Here is a 25503-nt window from a genome sequence, read left to right on the forward strand (position 1 = left end):
GAAGATGGTTTAGATTGCAATTTTTTTTTCCCTCTTGTTTTCTATAAGTGCATGTTTAGTATGTTCAGTTTGGTTATATGAAAACACTGTTGTTCGGTGGCACTTACAGCTTTAGTTTTCAGGATGCAAATTAGAGACGACTTGTATGCTACTCAAGTATTCCCGCATTCCATAAATATAATTGCTTCTGCTGTTTGCAAACATCGCAGAGAATCAATATCATTCATTTTTTTAAGTAATACTGCTTAAATCAAAGTTATAGTAGAAAAATATAACACTTGTGAATAATGTGCCTGCAATCACTGCCTTTCTGCTGATGACTTTGTTTGTTTGTTTGTTTTTAAAGTGCTTTTTAGGAGGGTATTCTGTTATTTTTTCCAGCATCTTCTAGTGCTTGACTGCAACTGTGCTTGACAAATGCAACTAAAGAATGAAATTCCAGAAGAGGGAAGCTCTGATTTCCTCTAAGAATAGTTTTAATTTCTTTGAGAACTGGTTATTGTCCAAAATGTTTTGCAGTTGCATGTGGACTATTTCATTAGGATTGGGGGTTTTTTTTTGTTTTTTTCACTATGATGTGAATTTGTTTTTTCAGCATTTCTTTTGAGTTTTTCTTCTGCAGTGTTTTGAGCATAAACTTGCAGTTTTTATTTAAATCTCATTCAGTTGAATGTGGATTATTTAGAGTGAAAATTTTAACAGAGTCTGAGAGGCAAATGCAGCATTTCATATTAATTGTAAATATTAAAGAAAGTACTAGAATTGTATGAATAAAATAATTTATGCATTTTATAATTGTATATTTTCTTTCTTATTTTTTTCTTTAACAGGGAGTGTCCAGATGTAGACTCAGTTGTAAGTAGACTTCTTTCCAAAACAAATTCATATGGTAATATTGTCAAGCTCTACAGTCTGATGAAACTTATATACAGACCCTATATAGTCACTGCAATGCATTATTTATCTGATAGAGGATTTAGTACTTTGATAACAAAGTTGAAGTGTTCATTTTGCTTAGTACATAATCTTTAGCAGTATATGAAATACGTTTCAGTAATACATTTATATTTCCTAACAGTTTTAGGTTTTAAACAAGGTATTTTTACTGCAAGTATTTGCTATGTTATTTTTCAAGTTACCAGTTTAAATTTTTTGGCTAATAGATTCTAAGTAAGAAAAAGGTTCAGTTTATTGTGGATCCAACTTTGCATCATCATGTTTCTCTGCTTACTACTGTTTGTTTTGAGAAATAATTCTAATATCAATGGGGTTCTTCTTTATCACTGTCAATAGAGTGTAAGAATATACTTTTTAAATGCAATATCTCCAGATGCACTTTATTAATAGCGTGGTTTTCGTTGTTGTTGGTTCGATCTGTGGTATCTCTTACAATTTCATTTATAAAATTCAAATAAGTGACAGTTGCAAATTAAATTGATATCTTAATGCTTTTTTATTTCCTTAGTTGAGCCTTTTCTTTTTATTTAAACATGCATATTGTCTTGAATTATATGTAACAGAGATTGCAGCTCTCTATAGCTATAGTAGGGAATAATTTACAGAATAATTTAAGAGATTTTCTGTGGACTGATTTGTTTTTCAATTCATTTATTTACATGCTAATTATGTTAAACTATTTAAGTATCCAACTTCACCTATTTTGTGGATTTTCTTCTTTGCATTTAATATCTAAGACTTCTAGTACCTAATATTAAAACTTCTTTTGACAAACTTGGTTTGAAAAAATCTAGTAGAACCATTCTTCTAAATAAGGAAAAGTCAGTTTTGCCCCATAATAGAACTGTATATGCAAGAACAGCCTTGTGAGCATTATCAAGACAGTTATTTTATCCTGTGCAAAGTCATCTTGATTAGAGCAAATTTCTTTTCTGGGGTACATTTAAAGTAAAATAACTTTAGAGCTATCCCTATAATTATCAGGCTTTTCATAGAAATAATATCTTTTGACAGTTCACATTGAGTCACTGGAGTGAACCGCAACTGAGTTTGACTTGCAATTTTTATATTCTTACCTTGGTCTCTACATTTTTAAAAAATAATTAGTTCAAAAAATTCAGTTGTAAATGTGTGTGTCATTCTTTCTGGCTGCATGAGGCACACCATGTGATCATCTAAGTTAATTGTTCTGTCTAGATGTTATTTATATTTGGTTAAAAAAAAAATCTAACTTTCATAGTGTCTAACAACAAAACTGATAATTTTGTTGCATTCTGCTTGTTTATGGCCAAGATTTTATGAATGCATTCGGTATTTTAAATTTCATTTATCATTTCTTCTTGCTTTTTACAAGCAACAGTATTATTCTGAATGGTAGAATTCTTTAATAGCAGAAACCATTACTGTCATTCTCATGAAAAATGATGCAGCATACCATGGATGAGATCCATTTCACCCTTTACGAACAAGCACCTCAAACTGCTTATACATTTTAAGGCTGGTGTCCTGTTTTGGAAGGTCCCGTTTCAAATGTTTTTCATTTTTCTTCTATTTTACTTTAAGATTTCTGTTTAAGTTTTCAAACTTGATCTAAATAATTATAGCCACCTATGTTGTTACTGCTGTGAGGATTTGTTTTGTATAGATCTTTGCAATAAATTACACATTTCAAGAAATTTAACTTGGAATAGTATTATTGAAAAAAAAATTTGAAAGCAATTATCATTTGTGTTTCATTGCTAGAAAATACTGAGGACCAGCCCTCAGAAAATTGCACTTATTTAGGGTGTCTCAGTAATTATTTAGGTCAGCTTTGGTCACTCTCAGAAAATCTCTGGCTTTTATATTATTAACATGATCTTTTTTAAAAAGGTGGCTTTTGTTTATTTGTCAAGAATTTTAATTGCATAAAAGGAATGTAAGAGATAACAATGCTACAATTCTTTATAACTATAAACACTGAGGTAAATATATTGAAATCTTAGAAGTTAAGGATCCAGTAAGAATTTACTTCAATACTTTATCTACCAGTTCTATATGATGCTGTGGATCTCTGAACATATAGTGTGTAGTCAATACCTTTAAGGCCTTCTCGCTAGTCCAAAATGTATAATGCAGTGTGTTTGAACTTGTATTCTGTGTTTCCAGGAAACAAAGTTGTCAGTTGACCCCAAAACACATCTTTTGTACCAAAATGGAAGTTCTCAAATTTATCTGTGGCAAGCCATCCACTTACGCTCATCCTTTTTGTAGCTGCTAGATTACATATATTGCAAAATGGGATGCATTTGAATGAATTGTTACTTTTTTGTAACTGCTATGAGAGGGTTTTGTGCACTCATGAAGAGGAAGGCAGCTGTGAACTGAGAACTGGTCTTTGTTAAAAAGGTTCACCACTTCAGTAAGCAGTCTCTGTTTAAATATAGATGACAGTATGTCATGAGATTCAAAATTCCTGTGTTGTTACGTGTCAAGTCTACACATGTAACTTCCTTGAGCTAAGCCTTAGTAATTAAGAAAAGCAGAAAGTTACATGTGTGTACACTAGAAAGAGATAGCAACTGAAGTCTGGCTCCGTGTGTGTTTATTACCTAGAAAGTTTTTCTAAAGGCAGAACCAATTGTCTTGTTTCCCGTGGGTTTGCCATATCTCTAGGAAGATATGAGCTCTAGTAGGAATTTTTCTTTTGGGGAAGCATTTACAAGGTTCCACTTATGTCCAGTAAGATCTGAATTTGGATTGCAACCCTTCCCTTGGTTGGGATATTTGCAGATCTCCTTCTTCTACTTGACTGCCTATTTTCATGAAGACTGTAGTAATGTAATTGTCTTTGAGTCCTCTGTTCTGTCAGATACATTTGAAATTGTCCAGTAAGTTCAAAAGTAATTAAGAAGGGAGACATGGATGCACTGAACATAATGCTGAAACTTTTTTCCGTAGGAAACTGGAGTGCAAACAAATATATCAAGGCATCCAAAACTTTTCATTAACCTCTTTACATATGAGTGTAGCACAATTACGGTTGTATAGTATTATGCACCATTTTTATTGCTGGGAACTGATTGAATTTTGAACCATCAGACTCAAACTAGTGGAATACAAGTGTAGCCTTATATTTAGTGAAATTCAATCAATTTTTTTATTTACATTTTGTAATTTTTAGTTCTGGCATATTTTGGGTAGCTGCTATTGATACAGGGTACGAGGCTTTGTAGTCAAAGCACAAGACAGGCACACTTTGAGTACTTGTCTTTTTTTTTTCTTTCTGCATATCTGGCAATGGAAGAAACTGACAAGGTGCTCTCTTTTTCTGTGTCTTTTGGGCTAATAGGCATCCTAAGGAGAGGAGGATAATGTGTAATAACTCTGCCTTAACCTAAGGGTATACCTGAGTCAAATCTACATCTCAAATATGTCAAAAGTGGAGAGGCTCTTTTTTCTCTTGTTCCAGGCTACTAGCTCCAGCTGCTTACTTTTGAGTTTGCTTTGGTCCTCATCTGGATTATAGGAAGTCAGTCCAGTTCAGTAAAATGGGAGAAAGTTCATCTTGCAGAAAAACAGTGAGCTGTTCAGCTGCGCTGTTATCTTGAAGCATACCCTGAGAAACAGTCGATAAGGAGCTCTCATAACCACTATAGACATCCCAGGAGAAGAGAAAATAGACAGAAATCAATCTGAAGTGAACGTTCTTTGCATCTTGACCGATGACCAACCTGTAAGCAGTGCTAATGTTGCTGAGGAGGGGCCAAATGAAAAACCTAGACTGCAGTGTGCTCCATGTGTTCTTCTCTTCTCCTTTGTATGTAGCCCAGAGGAACTAATGACATGGTCATAGTGTGGCTTCTTCCATTGCTTTTGGATGACAGATGGGACAGAGCAAGGAAACTGAGAGAAAGTATTCACCAAAACTCAAAAAATAAGTTTTGGCAGGAGAATGCTTAGTCCTCATGCTTTTTGTATAGGCAGTTTTACTTTGTTACTTGTCATGTCTTTATGTTTTATTTCTTTAAAAAATTATTTACCCCAGAATGTTTGTAGAACATACTAATGCAAAGACAGAGTTATAAGCCCTCAATTTTTAATATATATTTAGAACTGTATAATACCTTATTTAGTAATGTATTGTATTACATCTGCAAACACAGGGAAAACTGTGTTTTTTATAGCTATATGTTTAATCACTTAACAGAACAGAACGTGAAACCTTCTTCCAAGGAAGTCCACCTTTCCAATTACTTCCGCAGAGTTCAATTCACATCCATATTGAGCTTTCTATAAAATAACGTGTTTGGGTAGGGGGCTAGACCACACCTATATCCCCATTGTATTAATAACTACTTCTTACAGAAACCCAAAGTTTGCAAAGATAATCTTCCTCTGTGTTGAAGTTCAAAAATGACACATGTATGGATGAAGGTTGTAGGTTTTTCTTCTGATCAGCATGGTAGGCAAATCAGGTCTTGTCTGTATTGTGTGACTGATACTTAAAAGCAGCACTGTTTTCCACAACATAACATACAGGTCTGTCGCTGTAGCAGTGTGGAGAAGGGAGTAAGAATTAGTCAAGTAAATGTAATTGCCTTCGTTAATATCAGATTTGTGAATATGCATCTCTCTCAACATGCTGTATCCTCTACCACTGTTAAAAATTCAGACTAGTAAATAAAATTCTGATCCTTCAGAAAGTAGAATCGTTCACTGTTCAACCATTCAAAATATTGAAAACAATATTTTGAAATTACTGCTTAATTTGTAAGTAAGATTTTGAGATACCATTTTGCTTGTATGTGACACAATTTGTCTTGGTCAATAAAAGGGTACATTAAGTATCTCTTCCACCCTTTTCTTCTATTGGTTTACACAAAAATATAAATTCGGTATCTCATTAATGAAAGCAGAAGGTGTTTTAAGAATGATCATAAGTTGGTACAAGATCAATCTGAATCATTTACAATGCTGGAAATACAAAGCAGATGGTTTCTGACTCTGTAAACACCGTGTAGAGTCAGATGTTTTAAATTACATGTATTTAAATTTTAGAAATAGGAAAAAAAGTACAAATTAAGTTTTCTGTAGTGTTAGAAAAAAGTGGTGGTGTAGGCCGGCTGAAAAAGAAGCAAGGAATTTTTCAGTTCCTGTGTTCAGAACTTAATCTGTAAAGCATCCACCTCTGTTATGTATGTACTGACTTTGACTTTGTATCTGAAGTTATGAATACACGCTACACAGTAAAGTGCCATTGCTGAGGAATACGTGATTCAAATTTCTTTGCAAGATCAGAAATAATTAACATGAAAATATAAGAAAGAAATGTAATACTTTAAGAACTTTAAGATTTTAGTGCTTTCTAAAGATTTACTTTATCCTAGAGATTATTTAGTAAATTAAAAATAATGCAATGAAAATAACTTCTTCAAACTTAATTCTGTCACAATTTTATATCAAAATAGTCAGATTTGCCAGCTATATTGTGCATGCTGTATGTGCCCAGCAATAATATCTTTTACATATATGGCCCAGCTGGAAGAAAAACTAAATGTTGTATATTTAAAGATTTTTGTTGGTTTCAATTAATCTTAAGAATGAATGATCCTGATCTATTGAAAATTTGCCTCATGTGACAACTAAAATAATTTCAGAATTCAGAAGTTGTAGTATTGCAGGAAAATGTACCTACCCTCTAGCTATATGTTTTTGTTCTGTTTACTTTGATGTCGAGTTTCATTAGTGTATTTTGGTATATAAACAAGGTCGGCCTGAGGTCAAGCGTAGCTAAGAACCCTGATTTGAGCAAGTAGAGCTAAGGTACTGGACCGTGTGATCCTACTCTTATTACTTTTTTTTTTTTGTTCAGTTCTTTTTCTTCTCTCTCTCTCTCTCTTTTTTTTTAAATCAAATAGCAGTGAAGTCCAGATCTTACAAGTATTTCAAGAATTTGCATCTATATATTCCATATTTTAAGGTTTGAGTTTAAAGACTATTTTTTGGCCTTAATTTCATGCACTATTTAATTGGGTACAGTGTTGCATCTCCTGTACAGGTTTGTATTTCTTACTCTTTTTAGCAGATGGTTTGATCTATGTTTAAATTCATTCCATTTAATTCAGAAGTGCTATATTTAGAGAGCTGTACAGAGGAGAATCTTTCTTAGTAAAGTACCAGGCATCCCATTTGTGATATCTGTAAAACAAATAGAGGGACAACTGCATTTTTATGTTTATCTTCCTCTGTAATTCAAAAGCTATTCATAGTGAATATATCTTTAAATTTGGCTTCAAATTTTAGGTGAAGTCAAGTGGTTCCTTGCTAGTCCACTTGAATTCTCCAGTGTAGGTCATTTTGTTATATCTCGTGACTTGTAACAGTAAGGTATATTTTGGCCATATTGTATATATCTCTATTAGTCAAACCGCCTTCTAGAACCTCCTTTCTGGTAGAATAAACTGATTGGTACACTGGAGTAAATCACTTTTTAATATTAATCTTGTCATTTTTATAAGACATTAATAACTGAAAAAATCACTACATTTTGAAGGCACTTGGGTTGTGGGTTTTTTAAATAAATTTACTGAGGCATTTGAGCAGTTCACATAGACTAACTATGCATACGTAGCCATGAGTGGGCTCTTCTGTTCTGAATGAGGAAAGTATCTGTGTATCTATCCAAGTTTATCCTTTTTTGTATAATATACACAAGCGTGGGTTTTTGTACATTTTTAAAATTTCGATTATTATGTTAGAGATGTCTCTGTCTGCCTCAAAGCTTTTTTATGAAACTAAATGCTTAGCTAAGCATTCTAAACGATTTCAACATAATTATCTTCAATTTATTTTTAATTGCCTGCAAGAACTGAAAAACAGAACTAACCTGAAGTTCCCAGATGCTTTGAAAATCCAGGATGGTGCTGGAGATGTATAAAGGAAAAATTCAGAACCCAATTTTGAGCACTTGTATTTAGGTTTCATCCATGCCTTTTAAATTGATGTGAATATTCTTTGCTAAAGCAACAGTGCAGGCTTGCTGCCTTTTCAGAGTGGGAGAGGAAGCTGCAACCTGTAACCTGCTTTTCCTCACATATTAAAGTATTGACTGGTACTTAGGAAAGGTTTTGCTCCTGCACCATCAGAGTGTCCCGTGACTTAGCTGAGAGAATTAGAAATAGAAATCAGGAAAATATTTGGGGCTGAGAGAATTGTAGGCTTATTTAACACTCAGTAGTAAAGCTAAAATGCTTTTTTGATAGAGTACCCGTAAAAGCATATACATTCAAAATTGCTGGTTTTCATAGGAAATTTGGAGGTTGTTTTGCTATATTCTGTTCCTGAGGTATCTTGTCACACTACTTCTGATCTACAGATCATAACTTGAGATAACTGTAATAACTAATGATGAAAAACAAGGACTTTCATGATATGTCGAAATCAAATTTTAATTTGTCAATTATGTAAAATTCAGTCTGATGTAAGAACAACATGGTTTTTTAGTTATTTGTCAATATCATAATTTTTGTTGTTGTTTTTAGAACATTCCTGATGTAGATGATGAAGGATACAGCATTAAACCAGAAACAACACAGGATATCCTTTTCAATATTATTGTGCTAAGTTATTTGATGTTATTACAATTCTTTGGAGAGAGGAAGTACTAATTAAAGTGCTAACTAAAGAAAGATGAATGACATTCATGCTTATGTTGCAACCTTGCATTCTTATGTTCATAGCTTTTGCAAAATTGCACAATTTTTTCTGTATTAGATTTTGTGTGTGTGCAAACGTTAAAGATTAGACCAGATGTCTTGGAAACTTTTAAGAGGATGATTTTTGTCTGATGGTAAAAAAACAATACAAAAGAAAAAAAGCCTGTACAAAAGCTTTAAGGTGACCATGCATATCTTTCTCCTTGTAAAGATCTCACAGAATTTGTAAACTAAAGTTTGTAAACTTTTTTAATAATAGCTTTGATATGCAGAATATATTTTTGGTATGAGTCATTTTTTATGGACCCTCATGATTTTTCTCTGCTTTTTCTTGGAAGGAAAAAATTATTGTCCTCATTTTTCCTCCCATCAGAAAGAGAGGGAAGCTCTACTTAAGAGCTGGGAGTAATTGCTGTAGATCTAAGCAAGCCTAATACGTTAGCAAGATGGCTCATTTTTAGAAATGTATTCACTGGGTACTGCAGATAAAAGGTAAACTTACACTTTGCAATTACCTTAAATTGTGAAAACTTTTAGGCGGTTAACAGCACCTTAAAGTGGGCCAGTCCATCATCACAGCTTCTCTGTTTTCATCAACTTGACTAGGGCTTTCTTTCACTTGGTTTGGAAGGATTTGTACATTTTTCATGCATGTGTTAGAATCCCGGGTTGAGTCTTACAGATCATTCATTTAACACGCAGAAGTGTTGCTACTGTAGAATCTTTAGTTTATCCTGATGCCTTCAAATACGCAGTTGTTCAGCTAAATGACAGGTATTGCAGTTGTTCAATTATATGACATAGTGCCTTTCTGAACAGAATACTGTTATGAAGATGAATGGAATATAAAACCTAAATTTTAACTCTGAGTTGTGAATTTTGGACAGTGGATATATTTGAAGTGACTGTATAAGTGAACGAACAAGTTAGGCAGCATTGTTTATCTGTGGTGTTCACTTAATATGAGCATTTTATAGAGCGTAATTATGAAGTGGATTAAGTAGATGAATTTGAAGTATTTTTCCACCTTAACTGAAAAAAACATACCAAAGAGAACGATTTCAGTTCATCCAGTGATTCTGACTCTGAAGATGATGAACCCAGGAGGTTCCATGTAGAAATAAAACCTGTTCAGCCAAATAATAGCTCCATGCCTTCCTTGGATGAATTAAAATTATCTATAGGGAACATCACTCTTTCTCCAGCAATATCTGTAAGTTATTTTGTTCCTTGTATTTTTAATGCGTAGAAGAGAAAAGTGGTAAAGAATCTTTAGTGTAAACATATATTTTACTGTTCAGAATTTATTATTCTAGAAGGACTCTTTTTTTCTTGTGCACTGGGTCACCTTTGATACACTTTATTGCAGTGTAACGTTAAATAACTCTCCCTTCTCAGATTTTAACTTTCCTTTGAGTCTTGGGAGTGCTCAGTCAGTTTCTGATGTTGTCACCAGAAGAAGTGTGAATACATTGTGTGTAAAAGCTGAGCATGGCATTTAACATAGTTTTCTAATTAGTATTCAATAATAATGTGGATGTAACATGTAACACTTACACTGCAGCTTTATTGATGTATTCTGCCAATCCATAGAATGATGCTTTATACCATCAGATGATATTACAAATAAATAGTATTAAAGTATGTTAGTACAATATTCAGATCTGAATAAGAACAGCTCTGATTTTAAGGAAAATATTGTGCTTAACATATTAAAATGATAATGATAATTTTTCTCTTTTCCCCCCCCACATTTTGAAAGCAGAGACACAGTCCTGTAAGTACAGAATGGCTTTTTATTCACGTTTTTAGATTAAAACCAAGTAAGTGTAGTATGTGAGGGGAGAACCTTATGAATGTTGCTTTTCATATATACCATGTGATATATAAGCTGTTTAATTTTACTGCCCCAGCCTGTAAAGAGATTTAGTAATACTGCTTCCTTTGTCAGCTCTACAGTGTTCATTCCTGCCTTTTCTTACTGGTGTGGTGGGTATACACTGGTTGCTCTGTCCTGGCTCATGTTCTGGTCTTCTGCAAGCTTAGGCTGTTTTGCATGGCATTGAAAGCAAAGTATCTCATAGAAAATAGAGTAGAAATAAGAATCCTGGGACTATTAAGCATTTTATTTGACAGTTGGTGAAAGAATTTTTTCCTTTTTTTCTTTTTTTTCCTGTTTCAGGCACAAATGAATCGAAATTCGTCCAGTAAGTGTGAATCTTTAACTTTTAGTGTATTTATGGTAGTTTTTTAACATATCATGAAAATAGATTTTTTTTTTTAAATGTCGAAGAAATAAATGTCTTAAGGATCTGTGTTTTAAATAGAAAAAGAAAATTGCATGTCAGTTCTAGATCGCTCTTCTTTTTCTGTGTAATCGGCTGTTCCCCATTCTGGGAAACAGATGAGGCTGTCTATGACAGTGATGAGGAACACATCCAAGAGCCAAAGGGGGGACCCCATGGAAAAGACTCCTGTGCAACTTCTTAAAACCCTTCCGCCTGCTCAAGTTTAGTATGATCCACAAACCATCAAAGCACACTCTCTCTGTTTTATAGTCAAACACATAAAACGTGGCCATGGAGATAGAGGTCAGAGCATGATTCTCTATCCTGTAGGGGTTTTTTTCAGTGGAAAAACAAGACAGTTTTGCTGAAGAATAATATTGATGTAAACAGTATAATTTAAGGAAGTGAACAGTACTTCCTCCTGAAATGCATTTCTCTTTGTAGTCCTCAGGAGTATCTAAATTTATATTATCAGAAATAATGAATTTTCTCTTTTCCATGTTAAGAGTTGAAGTTTAGTTTCCAACTGCAACCGTTAATATTTACTGTCTTTTTATAATGAAGCTGAAATTTTTATTTTGGAGTGTCACACCTTTGGTGATAATACTGTGTCTTTTGCTTAGGTGAAGAGTTAACAAAATCAAAGCTTTCTGCTCCAACTAATGAGTAAGTTCAAATGTTAAATCCTATCAAATGCAGTTTTGTGGGAATTTGGTCTTATTTTGATCTAATACTTGGAAACTCATTGAAAATACCAGCTGACTTCTATTTTAAGTTGGGCATCTATTGCATCGTAAGAGTTAAGGAGTAGTTATGTAAGAATGGAGATTTCTATTCATTTGTTTTCCCCTTCTATTGCATTTCCTTCATTGTGATCCATTTCAATTGATATCTATAATTACATGATTACAAAATATTGGGTTTTATTAAAATCTCAAGTTTTAAATGAGACAGGTTTAGTTTCTATCCTGTAGCGTTCCATGCTAAAGTGTTTAAGATTACAAGCCTGTGATTGGGACAGGTCTGTATGCATTGCTTATATATGTATATACTGAAATCAATGGATTTGAAGATATATGTCTCCTTCAAAATAACATTTGTTTAACTGACATTATGAAGTATGTCCGCATACAAACTTGCCCCAAGGTATCAGTTCAAATAGTCTCCTTAAGTTTAAATCAATTTCTTGACCTGCAATTCCTAAATACTTTTTATTTTTAGATGCAAAGACTAACTAATAAAGAAGAATATAGCAAATTTATTGATCATATTATTATATTTATTATATTATCAAACTACTACTGAAGTTATCATTTGAATTTTATGAGTATATACATCTTTCATTTATATTCCGATTGTAACTCTCAATATAGAAAGGGGAACAGTGACCTCCTGGCATGGGATCCACTCTTCAGCAGTTCTCTTGAATCTTCTTCTTCAGCTTCCTTGGCATCCTCATCCTCCTCGGGTAAAATATTTGACAGCAGAAAATGTTTTCTCTATATGCTTCAGGATGTTCTGTTGTTGCTTTTTTAGTTATTGCAAAGGGATGTGCTTTGCCTATTGAAATGAAATAATTTTGTAAAGCAGTACACTATCTTACAAGTAATACCCAACCGCATGTGCAGTTTTATCAGACTTTCAAGCTAGGGAGCAAGGGGGAAAGTGAAACACTAGAAACCTTAGGAAAATTCTATCTTGCTTCTGCCTTTTTTTATCACCTTCTCTCACTTTCCAAAAAAAAATTATCACCATCTAGAATATAATCCTATTTTTTAGCTTGTAGACCTGGCAGATTAAACGCAGGTTGGTTGTTGCAGCAACTGTGAGACAAGCTGAGCTTGCCCTGTGACTAGGGATGGTTTTCTTCTTTACAGAAAAGTCCATTGATCTATGTAGCAGAAAGGCACTACCAAGCTTTGCTGTGAGGATCTTGTTTCCTGTATGGAACTGTGATTCTGTTAGGAGATGTGCGTGCATAATCAAAGGGGAGCCAGATAAAAATGGCAGGACTGAGACTAGAATTAAAGGGGAGCTCCTGGTACCACCGGAGAGCAGGGGTATTGGGAGGGAAAGGGTGGGCTGAGGAGTATGGGAGGGTGAGGGCAGATGTTGCATGGGAATTTTGGGGTGCAGGATTCTGGATGATGTTAGCATGGGCAGGATACTGGCAGGGTTTCCTGACACCTAGTATTTGAGGGAAAAAATATCACAAAAATAGTCAGTTTTGATTGTTATGTTGAAAAGGCAGAGAAGGAGACAGAGGCAAAATAGCACTTGAGGGGTTATGGGTGTTGAAGAGGCTGAGAGCAGAAGATTTTGAGAAACCAGTTCAGAAAAAGGAAGGAGAGACGGAAACAAAACCAGATGCTATAGCTATGTTAGGATCTGCTTACTAAAAGTATTGTTTTAAATAATTTGTTATTTATGTTGATTTTCTTGGGGGATTCAAAGCAGAATGTACTATTTACTAACAGTAGCAGATACACTGTTTCCACAGTTCTTTTCAGTCCGCCTATTGTGTATCTATTTTCCAACTCCTATCTTAATATAGAGAGCCTTCTCCTCCCACAAGCCTAAGAAAGGAAGTGTTCACTGTTTCTTTTAGCTAGGTATTCATATTCCAAAAATCACTGTAGACCTAACTTCTTTGTTCACAGTCATGGCTCTATAGCTGTTTTCGTCTGTGCTCGATCATACAGATTGAAGAACAGCAAGGAAGAGTACATGTATCGATAGGGGAACTCTGCACAAGTGGTGTTGATTCTTCTTGGTCCTAGTAATGTCCTTTTAGCAGCAAACTGCATTGCTATGTAACCTTTTGGGTTTTAAGTGGAACTTAACTTTCACTACAAATTCGTGTTCCTTAAAAGTTACAGTTTTAAAAAAATCTAGCTTACAGAAATCATTAGAATGTCTCTTCCTCACTTAGGTAACCAGTCAAGCATATGGGTAGTTGATCCAAATTTGTTACATATTTAAGGATAAATTATATAGATATGTATTAGTGGAGTATGCGGAAAAGAAGGAGTGCTTTCTCAAAATAATCTGTTGTGCTAGCTTTGGTCTGGTGTTGGAGCCTGTAGAAGGCGGCAGAGGATACTTAATTTGTTGTGATGGTTGTTGTTACTCTATCCAGTTTTTTATTGTTACGCCTGGATGGGAAATCAAAGCAGGTTAGAAAATGTTCATACAGTCCCTCCTGGCAGCAGAACTGTGGAGAAAGCAGTCCCTGGCTGATGAGTAGTGACAGGTAACTGGGATCTGTAACATCATCTGTAGCCGTATCTGGGGGGAGTCATCTACCTGAGCCCTCATACCCGAAAGAGGCTTATGCACAGAGCCCTGCATTTTATTGACAGTGGTAGAATATAGTGTCCTGTGGGCATAAGTCAATTTTAGATATAAGATATCTGTGCCTTGGCAAACTTTATCTGCTGAATAATTATTTAAAGGATTGTTGTTCTAGAAGTTAACTAAGGTATTTACACTTGTGAAATGATCCGTGGAGTTGAGTAGAAAGTGAGCGTTCTGAAGTATAACAAATTACTAATACATTTTTGGGAAAAAAAAATGAATCCATGTAGCTCTCGTTGTTTAAATCGAGTTCTGATGCTCACTAACCTGAAGCTTAGTTCTGAAGACTTTAAAAAATACACAACTTTGATCTGATCATATTTTCCTTGAAATCACTGTTTTATCTTCAACTCGAAGTTTAATATAGGTAAGCTGTTGCTTAAAGCTTTTGAAAATCTCAATCCAAAATTTAAATTACATAACTTAATTGTTTTGTATACAGCATACCTGCATATCATGATGTAGTGTGTCCCACAAATTACTTTTTTCTTTTAACTGTTAAAACATTTCTTTAGATACTGTTTTGTAACTCTGTTAATCATTGAACACTTAAACTACCATGGTATTTGAGCAGACAGTGGTTTATGCAGCATAGAAGTAAACTTTAGTTATCCATGAATAATCCTGCTTTATTAGAATCTTAAGCTAACTCTGTTATCTTGAACAAACACAGCAGACATTTTTTAGCCAGCTATTGATATTGTAAAAATGCTTCTTTTTATTTATCTTCCTCATTTTCATCCATATGTATTTTTAAATAGGTTTGAGCATTTCCACATTGCTTTTTGAATAGGATTTATAGTAGTATTTTAAAGCCCTTGAATTATATTTAAAATATCTGTTAGAAAGGACAGTGTTAAAACTCTGTTTATGTGAGCTTAGAGAATGTACTTGTTCATGGCAAAAGGACAACTGTAGAGAGGACAGCTGTACTTTTGATCTGAACTGTTAAAGGTCTTGGTCTCTTTGTTGATTCTGTATGTCACTCTGCTGTTGCACTTAGCTTTGCCAATCTGCAGGATGTTGAGAATTGACTAACCTTGCATTTTCTGCTTCTGTTGGCATCTACTGCAGCAGGCAACAGCCAAGTGCAGGGAATACTTGTGGAAAACTCCGGTTTTCCAGCAGCCTGAAGACTATAGGATGAGAGAGGAAATAAAATGGGGTGGATGATGCCTCGTGTATATAGTTAGTTACTCACTAGATACAGGTTGATACAGACAGAACAATATCAAACAGGATCTCGTGACTGCATTGTCTTCATTTATTCACCAGAGAGCCATTTGTGTTGGCCTTTCCTTTACAAATGTTAAGGGTAACAGGAAAAAATGTTTGCAAGGAACAGGATAGGATAGGTTTGATTAAATAACTGAAAGTAATGAAAAGCAGAAAGCTATGGAGAGAAAACAAAAACAGAGTAGGACACAAGAAGGAAAAGACAAAGATGAGAGGAAGTTAAACCATTACAGGGAGGAAGTTAGAGGAATAAGGAAGTCATGAGAAGTAGGGCCTTAAGTGGAGAGAAACACAACAAATTCCTTTTTGGCTTGCTTACCTAAAAAATGGAAAGCAACATAGTTGGCACTACGAAGGATGTAGTTGTGATATGTGGCTGCATTGATTTTTTTCTTTTATTTGTAAGTGGTGGGATTTTTAGTAGAGCAGTTATTTTTCATTCTGGTTAGCGATCCCCATGCAGTGGATACTGAATACTTTTTTGAAGATTGAAAGTTCTATCTTTTCAGTGTTGGTCTTAGTTTCAATTCTTCCCTTTTCCTTCAGCTACACTAAAAGAGCACAATAGGAGCTCCTATTCGTCTACCACTGATTTGCCTGGGTGTAGAGTATCTCAGTTTTTGCTTGGACACCAGACAGATGCTGGGTCTACAAGCCCATCCTCACCAGACTTTACCATTAGCACTTTGTGCAAATCTGGTGCTACAGCAGCGCCGTCAGGGAGCACCAGTACTTTATCCTGTGTTTCATGGTCTCAGAGTCAGTGGATTTCCTTTGCTGATGAACTTCTTACAAACAGAAACACAAGCACAGACAAGGAACCCCAAAGATTGCATTTTAAAACTGAAAATGCCTGCCTTGCCTCTTCTGCTTTGCTTGGGAATTCTTCCAACAGTTGTGCTTCTGAGGATCAAAGTGACCTTTTCAATAATACTATATGCCATGAACAATTATTCATTGAAGAAACTGGTACTGCTGCTGAAATTTCTTCTGCATCATCTTCAGCACTACTGGACTATAGTTTAGTGTCTTCTTGTGCTCATACAAATAAGGGTATGGCAAGCATGCATTGTGTACTGCTCTTTGCTAATAACTGACTCCAAAAAGCAAGCTTTGGACTCATTTTTCTTTATGTTATTACTGCTCACCTGATGTTAAAATTAACTCACCTTCTTACTTAGAATGTACTAAACTGCTTGTTAGCACCAACTTCCTTGAAAGTTAGGACAATGAAGTAAGTATTCAGCTTGAAATAAGAAGAAAAATGGAAATTATTCAATTAAAGGCATTGCTTTCTCTTAACTATGCAGAGCTTTGCTTTTCTAGAAATAGGAATGTATTTTTGTGGGATGTCAGACAGCAGTGAGATCTCAAAGTGATGAAATTTGCAAAAACAATTCCATTCCTAAATGGCTTTGTATAGATATTTTAAGATTAAATAAAGTTAAATAAACTGGATTTTAAACTACTCCTTTTTAACACTGAGAACTGTAAAGCATGGATGATATCACAGTAATGCTATGTACTAAAAGGGCAAAGGAAAAATGCATTTGGGCAAGTCTCCTATGACTCACTGAATGCCTGTGGTACTCTTAATGTAAATGCTGAATGCTTGAGAAAACTCCATTCTTAAAAGTTGCATTTTAAATAACATTAACTGATGTAAATAAAAAAGAATCAATCCAGAATAATTTGAGGAAGATAATAGGATGTGCTGCAATAAAATAGTTATATATTATGATTTCAGTCCATTTTGAAGTTAATTTTACATCTGGCGTACTCATTGGATGGCATCTAACATTTATTTTGAAATACAGTTCTATTCATTCTATTCAGAAAAGTGACTGTGTAAAAGTGGCATCTTTGTACTGCTGCCACAATCTGTTAGTTGTTTCTGTTAGGTTTAGAAGCATGTGGGGGCAGTATTATTTTTTACTGCTTTTTTCTTCTGATAGCTCGTCTAAGAGGTAAGGAGTTAGTGTGTTCTTACAATCAACAGAGTAATTTATCTGTTACACTGGTGTATACTTATGGAAGTCAATGGGATTTCAATGTACAAAATTTAGTGTAAACAGAGTTATGCCATTGTCAGACAGGACCAAATATGAATTTCCATTGAATTTTCCATTTGTGGTGAGACAAGAAAGACCTATATTCTGAATCCATATAGACTATACAGAAAAGGAAACATGGGTAAAACCATCTTTTTACATATAGATCTCCAAGAATAGTTGGTGTAAACTCATTTGACAGCAATGAGAAAGCCCATGATGCCATTTTTAGGGTCACTTTTCAGGGTATCATATGGCCCTATTTTAAAAGCATTTATGATTAGTGGTAAATTTTAAAAAATGGAGTTTGCAAAATAGGAACTTTTAATAGAAACATAACTTCCAGTTATTTTAGTCAAATACGCACGTATTTATGTTCAGTGTGACCGTTCTAATACTTATTTCCGTAAATTTGCTTTCTTTCAGCAAGACCAACAACTCCTCTTTCTGTAGGCACCATTGTGCCCCCTCCAAGGCCTGCTTCAAGACCAAAACTGTCTACTGGGAAACTTAGTGGGATTAATGAAATAGTATGTATAGATTGATTTTTTTATTTCTCCATTGCAACTTGATTTCAGATATACCATTCATTTACACTGTTACAGTGGAGTTACATTCCACCCAATGTTCAAGGAAACACATAAGCAGATTTTCACTCCATGGAAGTTGTTCATGATAACTATATTACTATAACATAATAATTCGTAACAGAACTACAAAGGTCCAAAACATAATTTTTGCATGGAACAAATCAATAATTTGATAATGAAAGGATAGCATGCATATGAGATTGAAGTTTTCAAAATGTGAAATACTAGCAAAGTTATTAACAAAGCTCCATTGATTTTGGGATATCACCAAGGCTTTGGGGAATGAATGGTATTAAGTAGATCTTTATCAATCACGTGTTGACACAAGTAGCCCTGCTGCGACTTCTCCCTGCCCTTGGTGCTGGTTGGTGGAGAAGGGAGGTAGCAGATTGCAGCAGCTGCCCATCCGGATAGTGAGAGGTTGCACGCTACCTGAATCTCTGCGCGCTGCCTGCAGGGCAGGTCCACCTGCCCATAAGGAATGTGGCAAAGAATGCAAATTCCCAGACAGCATATCAGACCAAGCAATGCGTAATCTCCTCTGTGAATGTTAGGATTCTTTGGGTTTCATTTGACTTACTGAGTTGGAAAAATGTTGCTGTGGTAAGATCCTCTTATTGTCTTTCAAAGTAGCAAGATATTTTCACCATATTCATGTTAGGAACAAAATTCTGGTTGTATGCTTTGAGAAAACGGAAACATTTTTAAACTATTTTGCATCTCTGTAAGGTCAGAATAAGGTTCATTTTGAGATCCTTTTCTCATTCCAATATAAAATTGTAGTAATTGCTCTAAGACCAAGGAATCTCTTCTTCATGTCATCATAATTAAAGAGAAGAATTTAGCTGGTCCTGTTCTGTTATAAAGTATGATTTTGCACAAAGATATGTTCATTTTATACTGTTTTAGAAGCCGGCTGTTATGTGGATACAAGTGGAAGATTCTCAGTTGTCTTCATTATAAATCAATTCCTTTTACAATTCCCATAGTCTGTATAAAAGCCACATACCCAACAACAAGGGATAGAATGAAAATAAAAAAACATAGTTAGCCAGCCAAAATAGATGCTTCAAGAGTTCCAGTACCTTTTAGATAGGTTAATCCCAAAATGATCGTTACTTAGTTTAATATCTGAACAGTTAAGTGAATCATAAAACCATCCAGAGATTTGGGATGGATGGGTCTTTTGAAAATCTCTAGGCCAACCCCCTGCTCAAAGAACGGCTGACTTCAAAATTGCATCAGGTTGCTCAGGGACATGCTGAGTTTTGAAAATCTTCAGAGAGGGAGCTATTACAATCTCTTTGGGCAACCTGTCCCAGGGTTTAACCACGAGGTTACAAGAAGGAATTTTTTCCCTAAGTTCAGATGAAATTTCCTTTGCTGTAGCTCTTGCATCTCTGAGAAGAGCCTCACTCTGCTTTCTTTGTGCTCCCTTTTAGCTAGTAAAAGACTGCTAATAGATCCCTCATCAGGCTTCTGTTCTCCAGGCTCAACAAACCCAGGTCCTTCAGCCTGTCCCTCTCTCTCACATACTCCAATCCCAACTATTTTAGTTGTCCTCTGCTGGACTCTTTGTTAGTAGCTCTTCTTTAGTTCTGTAAATATACATTTGCTGCACACATACATAGGGCTGTAGGCTTAGGTTCTGCTACTGTGTTATAGCGCAGTTCTTGATAGGCTGCTACATAATCGAATATATCAGACTTAACTACTCAGGCAAAAAATGAATAATGTTAATCTATGCAGTAGTGGAATTATTGATTCCAATGGAAAATGTGGGTTCTCTGTTTTACACTAAAAACTAGGGTAGATAAAACATTAAAGGAACTAAGTTGAGAAACACTATGAAATTGAGTGGGGCATGAAATTAAGAGTTCTTCTGTTTACAGTCCTTTTATCATCTCTTTAAAATCACTTTGTGTAATACTCTTGTAATCTTTTTTGCTCAGCCTAGGCCATTCAGCCCTCCATTGACCTCTAATTCAAGTCCACCTCCTGCAGCTCCCTTGGCACGTGCAGAGAGCATTTCCTCAATATCCTCTTCTGCTTCCCTCAGTGCAGCAAACACACCTACAGTTGGTAAGTTAAATTAACCATTTTAACTTATTTTAGAAATAGCATAATACTGCCACTAGGTTCCACCTGTTAGGAAAACTATGCATTGCAGTTAGTTGTTCCATATGCAAGTCCAGTGTAGGTACTTCAAAAATCCTTTGCAATACCTGCTTCTAAATGACCTAAATGATACTGAGATACAGAACAGTGGATTTAATTAGATTAGACCATAGATCCGATTATGGCATTTTCTTTAGGGAAATATTTTTCAAACTTATTGTCCCATGAATTCTTATTTGGTATGCTTGTATATCCATTCATCAAGCACAACTTGTTATTATGTATTTGTTCAGAAGATGTTATTGTATAGGTGCAGAAATATTTTGGGATACTGATACATTTGAATTAATATCAATGTTCACAAAATTGAGTTCTTTTATATTTTAATTTCGTTTGTTATTCTGTAATTGCAGTTTCAAAAAAAATGAAACTAATACGCCTTTTTCTTCAAGTTAGTGAAGTATATAAGCTAAACAGAACTGTTTAGTAAAAGCAAAACAAACAACCAAACAAAAAAGATGAGGATGAAAAACAAATTAGTCTTCATGTCTTGCCACTAATTTACGAAGGTTTTCTCATGTCTTTGAAGGAAAGTCCTTCAGTTTTGATATTTGGTTATAACAAATGAAAAGGAGACTTATTTTGGGGGTTGTTGGGTTTTTTGTTTGGTTTGTGGTTTTTTTTAAAGACATTTTAACTTGTTTCTGTAGCAGAGTTCAGGTATTTCATTCCTGAACACTATTACCACTTCAGTCCCAAGTTAAATCAGATTCTTGAGTAAACGCTCAGTTACCTGTGAATGTTACTGACGCCAAGGAATCCTTGCCCAGGCTCAGCAGCTCAGGAGAGCATCTGCACAGCTTCTAGTGGGAGTTCTGCACTGAAAGAAGTGCAGCTGTTTCCACCCTGTGCAGCACCAAAGCTAGTAAGGTCTGCCCAGCCTTAGCTGCTACAGTTCGGTGTCCACCAGTTTCCCAACTGCTGAGAAGCATCACAAAAAGATAACTAATATTTTGGTTGCCAAAGTCCATCCAGGCTCCCATCCTCAGGCCTCAGCACTGGTGCCAAGGAACCAAAAGTTGGTGGCAGCAGCATCAATAGCCCCAGCTCTGAGTGTGTGTGTGGTTGGAGACAGTGACAGAGTGAAGTCGTGAGGTGAGGGAGGAGGTAAGGAGGTGTGTGCTGACACCGAGGTTTGACACGGTTATTAACCTGGCCCAGCAAAAATAAACAAGGCCAGTTCCATCTGCACGGACTGTATGAATTAAATAGTCCTGGAGAGCTGGGAAAGACAGTGCAGACCGCTGAATGACTCTGGGGCGTGAGGATATAGTCTGCACTACTGTCTGTATTCTTTTGACTTTTCCACAATCCAGTGTTTCCCATACCGCATTTGTTCTGAATGACAGAGAGATGACTCTAATTATTTTTTTCCAAGCCAATTTTAAGGCATGCATAATTGAATGTTTCTTTTATGCTTTAGCCTTATTTTAATTTGCGAACTATTTTTGTACATATTAATTTTTTAACATCTCTTTTTGCTTGAAATATTTTGTTTTCTTGCAATGTTTTGTTTCATTTAAATGCAATAGAGGATGATCTTTTGATTGGAAATCTTCCTACAATTGAAAAGCTTTGTGAGACACCACCAGGTATTGTACTCAAAGCAGATTTACGTGTTAACTAATCTTCCTAATACACTACGCATAAAATTATATTCCTTTTGAAACAAGTTTCTCCAGCTATTTCTAGTATCTGGCAGATACAAGTAGCTTGAAAGCTCGACTACTTAACAAGTTATATGTTGCTGAAATCACCAAAACTTGGTATAACTGCTTTTATGTAATGTAATCTTCTGTCTATTTCCCCCCATCCCCAAACAAGCTAAAACTCGGTCATGCTTCTTCAGTTTGTCATTACTACTTTCTTTCAAGTAAAATGAATACATTTTTACTTTGACAATCATTATTTTCATAAGACAAGTAGGTAAAAATATGTCTGTATTCACATATAATAAAAATCTTTGAAGATACACATAATAAAGGTAATCTTTTTTAAAAAACAGTTTTATTTTCATGACAGCCATTTAGCTAGTATTAAAGTTGTTTGAATCTTTTTTCCTAAACTGAACTAAAACCATTTGGTCGGGTTTATTTTTTCACCCTTTCTGATGACCAATGATGCAGTCTTTTATTCTGCAGTTCGGCAACCTTCTTGAGTGTGTCAGTGCAGCTGTTTGCATGGTTGTGTCACAGCTCAGGGGCTGTTCACGGTGGTCGGGGCTGGGGCAGGTGACAGGGCATCAAAGCCATGGATTTTTATGGATTTTTATGGGTGACAAACAGTGAGGGCAGAGCAAAAAGAGAGAAGCTGTCTCATTCGTAGCCCCTCAAATACATCTCAGAGAAATGTATGTACATACACACATTTGCTCTGGTGTTCCCAAAAAAAAGTAAAAATAGTGTTATTCTTCCTAATAAATTTCACTCTTCAGTCAAGAAATCAGTATTTCCCTTTTACTGATAGGAATGTGATTTAGGTATTTGCATTACTCTGCAGGATTTTCAAATATCAATATCAAAATATACACAAGGCCATTATAAGTAAAATATTTAAAAATAATTTATACATCTGCAAACAATCTGGCGTTAATTAATACATGGTAACGATCTCCTGTCTGCTCTGCAATTGTTTAGTGTTTCTTAGTAAACTGGGGGGAAAAGGCAGTAAAACACCCCAGCAACTGTAGCGCCACATCCGTTGAGTGCATTTTTTGGCTTCGGTGGAGAATACTTCTGGAGTTCAGTATTTCACCAAACAGAATTTCTGGTTGTTGTTAACTCATTATTTTATTGCACATTTGCTTCTTGAAATCACAATTTCTGGATTCCTGGGACTATTTAGAATCACAGTTTTTATAGGTAGTTTTCAGGGAGTGAAAGAAAACTTTGGAAACATGACCCATGTATTGTCTGAAAGAATAAAAACAACCTACTGTTCATATTGAAAAAAATAAACAAATCAGTATTTTGTAGCCAGCATCATAATGTTTCATTCATCTAAGGATTTTTGGTTTTGAACATTTGTGACTAGAGTATCACTTTCGATCTAAGGAAGGCTAAGTGTTGCACTAAGAATTTTTTCACAGTGCTGAGAAATATTTTGAACATTTTACTGCCTTAGGCAAGAAATCACGATGGAGAGTGAGGTATGAGGTAGCAGAATTAGACCAGCTCCTCTCTTTTACTCTCTCGTTGTTACTACTTTTTTCACTTATCTCCAAATTTAAGTTCTGATATCTCATATTAGACCTTCTGTGGAGAGCAAGGTCCCAACTTCCTTTTTCCTTCTGAAAGACCTCAGAAGGCACAGCATCTGTCTTGTGATGCACAGTATCCGTGTTGGCACAGACATCTGTGAAGGCTTCTCCAACAATTTCTGCTTGGGAATTGTAATCTTTATTGGCTGAAATAGTTATAAGAATGTTCAGTGCTTATGTAGGGTAATATTAATATATTTGCATTTGAGTTCATGCATATTGTAAGTGAATTCTTTGCATTTCTGTGAGCATTTTATCATACTTTTTTCCATACAATAAGCATACAGTAGGGGTTTATTTTTTTTTTTTACGTATTCTGGTCAATGTCTAATTTTCTTTGGATCTGGTGACTTCACTTTCATCAGCAGCATTTTAGTGCAGTGTTTCTCTGTCTCATGTGTATTTCCTTGTGTCTGTCCATTTCCATAATGTCATACTGATAGTCTTGTTTTCATAGGCTGCTAAGCAGTGTTTTGATGGTGCAAATGTACTGTACTATGTTCATGGTTTTGTACACACGTTTCAAGAATAATTCAGACGCTACTGTGACCTTGATGGTAGTAACCTCTTGTGAAACTTACAGATGTAGTCAACCATTCTGAAATCTATTGCTAAGCTTTTTGAAAATTAAACCTATACACTGTATGTATTCTAGGTGTTTCACGTGGTCCCAGCCCTGTCAGCCTTGGAAACCAGGACACCTTGCCTGTTGCAGTAGCCCTTACTGAATCTGTTAACGCCTACTTTAAAGGAGCAGATCCCACAAAGTTAGTTAAATAGTGAATTGTTTTGAATGTAATAAGTTACAATAAGAAAACACACTGGTTTTACTTTTAATACTTGGGGGGGAAACGTGTATACATTAGAAGGGGGATTCAAAGGGGGTTTTTCCCCCGGTATAAGTGACAGCAGTGGCTTATCACTCTATTGGCCTGCATCCCACTAGGGGTTCATATATCCCTGCTTTACAAAAACATGTTCAGTGAGAACACTGAAAACAAGAAGGATTTTTATTATAGTCAGGTAGGTGCTACATGTAAATTTGGGTAGCTAAAAGCACCTCATTCCTTCTGTCACATCCCTTGCTATGCTACTTAGGCTTTGCCTAAGCATAGCTGTGCCATGTTTTCAAAGCCTGAAAAATACCCACCAAGACTACTGTATGCTTAAGCAGCTAAACCTTTTTCTTTCCTTATTTCATCTGACTTCCAAGTTGAAAGCGATAGTACATTGTCACAGTGCCACATTTCCCTCATTTGAAATTTATTTTCTGTTTTTAATTCAGTTCATCAGATTGTGAAAGTACAGTGATTGCTTTAAAATTGGTATTGAAACGAGGCAGTTAATGAGTTGCAATGAAACTGATGTTTTCATTCTCTTCTAGATGTATTGTGAAGATTACTGGTGATATGACAGTATCATTCCCAAGTGGGATTATTAAAGTCTTCACCAGCAACCCATCTCCAGCTGTGCTCTGCTTCAGGGTAAAAAACACAAGCAAACTAGAGCAGATTCTTCCAAATGCACAACTTGTATACAGGTTTTGTATTTTTTTAATATAATAGTAAATTACATGATTTGTAAAATGTGAGTTGTTTTATATGTAAATCAGAATTCGATACAGTCCTGTTGATTTCCTTATACATAATTTAATTTCCTGAATTAATCTTGTCCTGGTCAGTTGCCTCCGCCGCCACCATTAAAAATGTCAGTGATTACTGGACTTGAAACTTGGGCTGAGCATAACGGGAGCCATAAAAAATAGTTTGTAAATGTAGCTGTGATTTTACATGCATTTTATAAATTATTTCTTTATACAGTAGTAACCATGGTAAGATTAAATGATGAAACAGTAGCCTTATATGGAAAACAAGTAGTAGGATCTACTCC

The 25503-nt window shown here is 35.2% G+C and overlaps 1 protein-coding gene across 11 annotated transcripts in view; it reads left to right on the forward strand.

Moving 5' to 3' along the window:
• Positions 1–25503, forward strand: part of FCHO2 (FCH and mu domain containing endocytic adaptor 2) — a 94401-nt gene that overhangs the window by 54745 nt on the left and 14153 nt on the right. For 2 of the 11 annotated variants that reach the window (XM_054187022.1, XM_054187028.1), the window contains exons 11-23: positions 831–855; positions 8481–8535; positions 9698–9867; positions 10417–10431; positions 10837–10861; positions 11566–11608; positions 12316–12410; positions 16082–16588; positions 18013–18116; positions 20129–20258; positions 21887–21946; positions 24269–24380; positions 24998–25153. In XM_054187022.1, the coding sequence (XP_054042997.1) occupies positions 831–855; positions 8481–8535; positions 9698–9867; positions 10417–10431; positions 10837–10861; positions 11566–11608; positions 12316–12410; positions 16082–16588; positions 18013–18116; positions 20129–20258; positions 21887–21946; positions 24269–24380; positions 24998–25153 (1497 nt within the window). The other 9 variants (XM_054187024.1, XM_054187033.1, XM_054187023.1 and 6 more) reach the window with 9 other exon arrangements.

Source organism: Rissa tridactyla, chromosome Z (assembly GCF_028500815.1).
Source record: "Rissa tridactyla isolate bRisTri1 chromosome Z, bRisTri1.patW.cur.20221130, whole genome shotgun sequence".
NCBI lineage: Eukaryota > Metazoa > Chordata > Aves > Charadriiformes > Laridae > Rissa > Rissa tridactyla.